The 9,205-nt window shown below is 44.3% G+C and overlaps 1 protein-coding gene across 2 annotated transcripts in view; it reads left to right on the top strand.

Annotated features, from left to right (window-relative positions):
• Window positions 1–6,827: 6,827 nt before the first annotated feature.
• Window positions 6,828–9,205, top strand: part of SLC44A5 (solute carrier family 44 member 5) — a gene marked incomplete at its 3' end in the record, with an annotated part of 381,161 nt that continues 378,783 nt past the window's right edge. For both annotated transcript variants that reach the window (XM_079943833.1, XM_079943832.1), the window contains exon 1: window positions 6,828–6,953. In XM_079943833.1, coding sequence (XP_079799959.1) covers window positions 6,920–6,953 — 34 coding nt within the window. In that variant the 5' untranslated portion in view covers window positions 6,828–6,919. The remainder of the gene's footprint in view (window positions 6,954–9,205) is intronic.

Below are 9,205 nucleotides of genomic sequence, written 5' to 3'. Positions count from 1 at the left end.
TATGCCTCTTTAGTCCCCTTGTCTTTTCATGACATTAACTTTTATATTAAAAAAAAAAAGTCCAGGACAATGCCTTATAGAATTGCACATATTGGTTTTATCTGACTTGTTTCCTTATGATTAGATTTAGGTTAAACATTTTTTACAAGAAAACTACATAGGTGATGTTGTGTACTTCTTATTGAGTCCCATCAGGAGGCACATGACACATAGTTCAACTATGTGATGCTAAGTTTGATTATTTCGTTGATTAATGTGGTGACCACACAAACTCTCCATTATAAAGATACATTTTCCCCTTTTCAATCAATAACTAATATACAGGATAATATATAAGAATATCATGTTCCCAACAAACTTTTACCCAAAGGCTTTGGTGTCCATTGATGATCCTTAGTTATTATATGGGAAGTTTGCCAAATGATGATTTTCTAATTCTATCATTTCTTCTACACTCACTAGCTCAATTCTTCTGAAAAAAAAAAAAGCTAAAATTCTCTCTCTTTTGGATATCACTATGGATTCCTAAATTTTATTCTATTTTATTCAATGTATTATAATCCATTATCATCCTTATATATATATTTTGAAGCTCAAATTTTCATGTATTTAAGCAGTAGGCAACCACTTCAAGCTGGCTCATTTGTCCTTTTGTCATGACCTCACTGGTCTCTGAGCACTTCCTTGCTTTCTGGCACATCAAGATGTTCCAGGTTCACCTAGCACTTTGTCTGCTACAGACCTGGAGTTGTTTCTCCAAAGATCTCTGTCTCTGTTTTGTGGACAATGGTATTTAGAAACCAAGATCTGGGTGACAATTGTGTGCATTGCTATAGAGTGCACTGCTTCTAGGCCCCATAAGGAGTTCCAGAACATGTCTGAGGGTTGGTGTGAAAATTTAACTCTCATCCAACCCGGTAGCCATATAATTAACTTATTAGACTTATTCCAATTACCCACACAGGAATGAGAGTGTTATTTTAAAAGGTAAATTAGATCATATTTTCCCTGGCTTAAATTGATCTTCCTTTAGTTCCTCTAATGCAGTAGTGTCTGGAGGTGATCAAGATGGGCCATTTTCAAAAATCTGACCCTTTAAAACTTTCAAAATTTTGTGTATATTTTATAATGTATATATGTATTATTACAATAGTACACACAATGTAAATATAACCCAATAAATATAGTTGGAGGTGGGCGAGCATTTTTTTTAATCAATAATTGATGAGATGCCTATCAGTTGGGAATTTGGGAACCACTGCTGTAATCCAGAATTTCCTACTGGCGTCTTTGGATGTGCTGTTTCCATGAGGAATTTACGGGTTAATTCTGTTTCCTCTGTAAATACCATGAATGCATGGACCATGTTGTTTTATTTCTCCATTGTATACCCAATCACCTAGAACATGACTGGCACATAATATTACTCAATACATATACAAATGTCAGAGAGAATAAACAGAAATAGAAAAGAATGGAAAATGCAATTTGGTTCATTGTCAAAAATCTCTCTAAAACATTTATTTATTTTGTATGCCATTTATTTTGCATGCAAACTGTTCACTTGCATATGGAGGAATCCGTTGGTAGACTGGTAGACTCAGTAAAGGAAAAATGTATAAACAGAATTATAATGGAGGGGGTTACTGCAGACAACTTGAGAATATTTTGGGGGTAAAGTGATTACTTGGAAGCTAGCAGAGGTCAAACTGAACATTCTGTCCTTGAACAGGCCAACTGGAGTATCAAAGAGTATCAAAGAAAACAATTTTAGTTGTTTATATATATTGCATAAAATCTTGAGAGTTTGAGTGTGGATCATACATAGCAGACTATCTCTATGTCATGTCTGACTATCCTGCCGTCCATGGACTGCTTTACTCAGGCCAGGTCTGTGCCATTTCCCCCAGAGGAACTTCTGGGTAATTTGGGCAGAGACCTAGCTTTAGGATTTCTTAGCCTTCCCAAATGCCTTCTTTTGTTTCTTGTGGCTTTCTGTGGGGTTGAACTCTCTTAAGTATACACTTCATTGTGGGTACAATAAAGCTTCCTGTTAATTAACTCCCTTTCAGAAGGACATAGTTCTAGAGGTTAGGTGACAATTGGGAAATTGAACTTAGCAAAATTAAATTTTCTTCTGCATAGATATAGCATGATATCTTCAATTGCTAGTTGTGACAGCAGTATCATGGGTAAGGCAGGTATCTCTGTCGGACAGGTTTGGTCTGAAAGTAGTAAAGTGTTAAGGGATCTTTTTGAGAAGGTTTTGTCTGAGAAACCTAGAATTTACATTTAACTGCCAAAATGATGTCTCTGAATTTCATGTCTTTCTGTGCAATTCAAACATGCATAACTGAAATCACATTTCTTAAGGTCAGGGTCATCAATGGAAGAATTAGAATGAGGTAAAGGGACAAAGATTCTATAAACTCTCACTCCAGGACTCTCCATCTAAATTCAGGTGAAATTTTATTTAATGAATATCTATATATCTATTATATATATAGTGAATATCATATATCTATTATAATGATCAGAGAGAAAGGGAAGAAGTGTTATTTAAGGTCTCACTTATCCATAATGGTGTGTGAGATGGGGTAGGAAGCCAGCCTCAGTTTTCCCACTCCTTCACATGTTAATTTTTTTTTTTCACATGTTGATTTTGAGTATATAAGCACTATAGGAATTTTTTTTAGTGCACCAGTTGGACCATCCCCCTCTGTTCCCACCATCATTTCTCTTTTTACCTTTCTTTAGCTCTAGTCACGTAATGGCAGGTTCCCTTAAAACCTTAGCTGAGGTGAGTATTATGATTCTTTTATGGTATGTAAAGTTTTAAAATACTAGTTTTTTTTTTTTTCAATAATGGGGCAAGTTTGGATTCTTTTGATATTCTTTGGTGTTAACATGATTAAAACCCATGGGGCTTTTGTTTCCCCTTTTCATTTTCCCTAAACTACAGTAGTTAATTTATGGATAGGCATTCAGTATAAAATATTTCAGCCAAAAATACTCTTCTGAGGGTTATAATTTCAACATTTCTACTGCAATTGCAGTAACACACAATTAATGACAACCATACTTTTGTAGTATGAATTATATTTTCACTTTGGTCTTTAGTATAATTTGTATGACAAGTTCATTTTCCCTGTTGAGCTCACTTGATACTTCCACACAAGGAACATGTATTCCTTACCTCCATTCTGATTATCTTAATCTATAAGCAGTCTAGACAGGGCTAGAATAATCTAAGAAGAATGATTATACTACATATAACTAAAGTTACCATTTTAGCACTGTGACTAATTTTTGAAAGGATTCATTCAAAACCTTCCTATAAAGGGAAATAGAGTTTAGGCCAGTTTTGTCCTTGTCACCATCATCATCATCAATACTTTTTCATCATCATCAAATAAAATGTATAAATTTCCTCATGCCCAGCAGAATCACATGTGACTTAAAAATTATTTGATTTGCTGTGGTCATTCTCATTGATGGCTCTAAGGACAGCCAGAAATTTAGAAACACCAATCTCTGCAATCTATCTTTAGAAATCATGATTAAGTGGACAAAAAGCCTTGATAACCTCTAATTCTAAGGGTATATAGACACCAACAGAATCAGATTAGATCCAAGGATTCGGTTCAGTACCTGTTCTTTGGTGATAAAAGTTGGTTGATGGGATGTGAAAACAGATACACAGCCCATAAGCTGTATATTACTGGCAGTTTTGTTCTGTTAAGCCTGCCTTGTTTTGCTTTGTTTTATGTTAACCAATATCAAAAAGGATATTTTACCTGGGAATATGGATTCCTGACTCCTCTTAAAAAATCAGAATCCTTATAACCTGAGGTTTCCATTCCCACAAGGCAACCTGCAGCTCTCATGTGCTCTCAACTCCCCGAAGTCCCTACCCCTCACTCAATAAAGCCGACATATTTATACTGCTTGTGTGATGTATTTTGCCTTACTGATCCCTACAGGCATTCTATTTGAATCCTTAAACAAAAGCATGCACTGTGGGCTACCCAGGGCCTGAGTAGTTGTGACTGCAGTGTCTCTGGGTCGGTTTCCTCATCTGTTCCGTTGGGCTCAATAAATCTCTTTTGACGGTCTTCTGTGATAGCTGTGACCTTCAATTAAGAAAATGCACATAAAAATACTTTGAAGTTCTACAAGTTAATCACATCCATGTACAAAAAATAGACATAGTTTGTCAACTAAAATTTTGAGTTCCCTCTGCTGAGAATAGTATTGGCATCCTGGAAGGAATAAATAGAAGAAAGGAAACTATCTCTGGCCTGAGGCAGAAATATTCCATTTCATAGGCAGCTGGTGTCATGGGATGAGGCTGGTGTTGAGTTAGAAGAGCTGCACAGAAGTCCTGGAAGCTGTGCACAAATAATTGCACCTCCAGGAACCTCATGTCCCCATCTATAAAACGTGGAAGACAGGACCTGCCCTCTGAACTCACAGGTTTGTGGTCAGGATCAAATGAAATAAAGTATGTGAAAGTAATGAATAAACTGTAAGACATTATCTTAATATAGGCAATAATTAGTACTTAGTGATAAAATATGAACGCATAAAATAAACTAAGAATGTTTACAAGCCTACTATTTACACATCTTAAGAGTTTGAAAAGGTTTTGAATTAAATCAGAGACAGATTTTCAGAAGAGGAAATTGAGTCTTATTTCTAGCTATGCAACTGAGAATGGGCCTATTTTGCTAATTAATATAAGCTTGCTACTTGCACACCTTTGTTGTAAGAGGATTTGGGTATTTCACATTTTCTTCAGATTACTTACTTCAATATAATACATTGTATAAAGTTAAATTTAGAAAGAGTGCAAAAAATAACGTGATGATCTTGTGACTAAAAAATCTCAGGATATTTATTAGAGCTGGAAGGAATCTTTGAGATGATATTTTACAAATCAGGAAGCAGAAGAACAGAGGGATTAAATGACTTGTGTAAGTTCTCAGAGCTATGAAGATGCAGGGCTAGAACTCAAACCCAGGGCTTTGGACTCCAGTGTTCTTACTGGGGCACCGCATCAACGTGGGGGCAATTTCTGGCTAATGATACTGAATTGAATCACTGGATGTTTAGATAATCAGATTAGGTTGGGAACGTAGGCGGAGGAAGGAGACGTGTTGATAAGATCGCTGTGAATTAGAAAGCGGGTTTTGGGGAAACCTCAGCTCCTGTAAAGAAAAAAAATCAGTTGGCACCTTCCCACATACATACTGGTAACCTCCTCCCCACACTACCCCTTCCGCCTTTCTTTTAAAGCCCGGTTACTACCTTTACATTCTCAGACGGGTCAAACTTTTGCATGACCTTGCTGTCCCGGGACACTGGTGAGATTCCTTCTCTGATCAGCACACTAGAGGAGGACAGCTCCTCCCGGATAATGAAAACTTTCCAAACTCACAATCAGAGCAAGAAAGAACGCGGCCACTGGAACAAAAGTTTCTACGGGAGGCCAAGAAGTCACTCCTCCCCCTCCTAATTCCTCCGACTTGAACTTTCTTTCCTGTTTTTCCACAGCCCCAAGGGACCTGTCCTGAGTCTTCTCTATTAAGAGGTTTAGGGCCTGGGACTTCCCTGGTAGCACAGTGGTTAAAAGTCCGCCTGCCAGTGCAGGGGACACGCGTTCGATCCCTAGTCTGGGAGGATCCCACATGCCGCGGAGCAACTAAGCCCCAGCGCCACAGCTTACTGAGCCTGCGCTCTGGAGCCCGCGAGCCACAACTACTGAAGCCCTCACACTGTAGGGCCTGTGCTTGCCAACAAGAGAAGCCACCGCAATGAGAAGCGCGAGCACCGCAGCCAAGAGTGCCCCCCCCACCCCCCCAATCGCCACAACCAGAGAAAGCCCACGTGCAGCAACCAAGACCCAATTGCAGCCACAAATAAATGAATAAAATAAATAAATAAATAAGAGGTTTAGGGCCTGAACTAGGTCATTCTTCCAGGTGACTATCGCTGGGCTGCCTGTGGAACTTAATTTCTCTCCTCTCTACCAGTTTCCCTCTTCCCTTCTCGGTTCCGGAGGGGCAGAGGCATCGGCGCGTCCCGGGGCTTATCGCCCGCTTGGAATTCGGGCTCGGTGCACGAGACCAGCTTTGAGCGGAGGACGGCGGCGGGGCCGGGTCGCGAGTGCGGGCGCCGGCACTCCTGCAGTTGGCCTGAGTTCTCGTTGGCTTACGGAGACCGGTGTCTTTCGCCGGCCCACGCAGCCGCCCACAGCGCGCCCTGCCGCCTGGGGTGGGGGTGGGGGTGGGGGCGGGGGCTTCGGAGGCCTGGCCTGGAGGCAGGCAGAACGCGGGCGCCGTTAAGAGTCGGGCTGCCTGGCTTTCTCCTCCCGGACCGCAGATGGCTGCGGGCCCCCCACTTCCTACAGCAGCCCCCCGCTGCCGCCACAGCCGCCTTCCCCAGCAGCGGCTGCCGGATGACAGCGCCGTCACTGGTTGGATTGGAGGTGGCGGCTCAGACGGGACACCCGGGGTAGGGAGTGGGGGAGGGAGGGTGCAGGAAAGAGGGAGGTCAGCGCTGGGCGGGCACTCGGGGAGCCCAGCGCTGCCCCCCTCCAGCAGCAGGGGCAGCACAGCAGCATCCACAGCCGCCGCTGCCGCCGCCACAGCGGCCGCAGCAGCGCGAGCGCGAGCCTCGCAGCGCGGCGCGGCGCGGCAGAGAGCAGAGGGGCGGCGGCGCCGGCCCCAGACGAGCCGAGCCGAGCCGAGAGCGCAGCCGGGCCGCCGCCGCCGCCGCCTCGCAGATGCCATCACAGCAACAAAGAGCTTGCTGATCTGAGAGCCGCGGCGAGAGCTCGCCTGGAAGCCACGGCGCCGGCTCCCGGAGCTGGGCGGCAGCAGGAGGAAAGGCTCCGGGGGAGGGGAGGGGGCAGAAGATGGCCAAGAAGAGAAAGCCCCCCAGCATTAAGGGTGAGTTCTGCTCCATCCTCGCCTCGCCCCATCCCACCTCCCACCCGCGGTCCGCTCCTCTGGCTGGCCTGTTTACACTCAGGCTCGGCCAAGTGAAAAGCTGCCTGCTGGGGAAGAGTTTTCCTTCTCCGGGAGGTGGGGAGACCTCAACACTGCTGCACCTCCCTTTGCTTCCGGGGAGACTCCGATAGGAGTTTGTCCCCTTTCTGTAACCCGGGGAAACCAGAAGACTCTCTCACCCCACCGCTTTCCTACTCCACAAGCTTGGGTATCTGTTGCACCTTACTCCCTCAGGGCAGTGGGGAGAGAGGCGACTCTCGGCTCCTAAGGTCTTAACCTTTTCGGAATCTGGCCGTGTGTGTGTGTGTGTGTGTGTGTAGAGAGAGAGTTAGTTTTTCATGGTCTCTGCTATTCCTTCCTTCCACCCTCCGTCCTTTCATCCCAGGGTGACAAGTTCTGCATCCATTTTCCCAACCTCCATCCTCAGGAGGAGAGAGGAGCTGTCTGGCTCTCCTTTTCCCCAATGGTCAAGGAGACTCGCTACGGGCTGGGTCCCCGCAGGCTATTTCCCCCTTCCCGACCTGTCGAGGCGGGCAGTGACTCATGCTGAGCAGGGCCCCTGTTGCTCCTTTGGAACCAGGGCTTCTAAAGTTGGAAAGTTCCGGGGCGGGGGGCGGGAGAGGCGCTGGCAGGGAGAACGAGGAAGAGCTTGTTGCTGGGGTGACTTAAGGCGTCGCGGCGTTGTCGGGAGCTGGACTCGGGAGGGAGCCTCCTGGGCGGCGTCGGGGGGGGCGGGGGGTGCGGCCGTCCCCAGGACTCGCGTAGCGCAGCGCGGCGCGCGGGGAGCAGGTGCAGCGGCCGCCGGCGGTCGCAGCGCGGACTCGCAGAGGTCGACGCTCGCCGGCTTCCTAGCGCTTCGGCTCTCCAGCTGGGGAGCCAGCAGTGGCCGAGAGGCTGTTTGCAGCACTGCAGAGAGGTGGAAGCCAGCTCGACACCATGCGCGGTGAGAAAGGCTGTGCCGGGGAACTGGACCTGAGCTTGGTGGGGAGGAGGAATGAGCGGCGTTTGAAGTTGGATTTCGACCCAATGGGCCTCATGGCCCGAGAGGCGAAGATTTATTGCGCCTTGAGGTTATATAAAATAGGACCATACTCTGAGATCCGAGGGGGTGTACTATTGAAAATATCGTCTTGGTTTACAGAGCGCGCCAGGCTTTGGCTTGCTTCTTCCTTTTTTCCCGAAGTCTTGCTTGTGGGAGCTTAGCTCCACTCTAGAGGTCACTAGGGGGACACAACTTTATCTTGGTGCTTCAGCTTGCTTTTTCATTGCCCCGGAGTACTCAGATCACCTATTGAAAAGGGTTTCAAACCATGATCCTCAATCTTTTGGAAGATGTTACTACGAATCACCCGGGATTTTCTGCTAGAAACTATAATATATGTATAATAATTTTATTACAGTTTATTTCCTTAAAAATAATACATCTCCTGTAAAATAGAAGAGGCCTTAAGCCTGATTTTTTCTCTCCCAATGAATTAGTACATGTTTATAGTGGTAGATGACTAAAGAAAGAATGAGAGAATATATTCATCTACCAACGGTTTCCTTATCATAATGTCAAAGAATCAGTGTGAATCCAGATTGACAGGGTGCATTAGCTGCACTTTTGGTTCGCTCCTTTTTTATGGAACCATATGGCACCATGAATGAAACAGGAGGATTGGTTTTCAGCACTGCTGATGTGGCTGTCCATTGGCAGAAATACATTACATACCCACCCCAAACCTTGCAGATTGTAAATCGTCCGTGAAGAGTGGAAAAAAATTTTACAGTTTTACAGTACATGCTACCTGAGACATTCTTAACCTGAGATTAATCTTGGTAGAAGTGCCAAAATATACAAACGAGACCAAATTAATGAGACGTGAACTAGTATAACAGTTTGATGAAACATATCTCATTACTAACCACACCACCCCCCAAAAAAACACTAAGAAGTTTTTGATTTGTAAGCCAGGACAGGATTGTGTGTATTTTCTTAAACTTAACTTGACAGTGAAATAATTGAAGAACAGCAATTAATAGAGTTTTGTCATTTAAGTGTTAAGAGTTCTTCTGGAGGAATTAATAATCAAGCTTTCCTAGGAAATGGGGTCTCGAGAAATTTTATTGTAGTTCTTTAAAAATAAAGTTTTCTCATACTACGTGTTTTACTTAAAAGTAATGTTATTTGGTGCTTAATGACTTATGTT

The sequence above is a fragment of the Stenella coeruleoalba genome, assembly GCF_951394435.1.
Source record: "Stenella coeruleoalba genome assembly, chromosome: 1".
In the NCBI taxonomy this organism is placed as follows: domain Eukaryota; kingdom Metazoa; phylum Chordata; class Mammalia; order Artiodactyla; family Delphinidae; genus Stenella; species Stenella coeruleoalba.
This window is presented reverse-complemented; position numbering and strand designations above follow the sequence as displayed.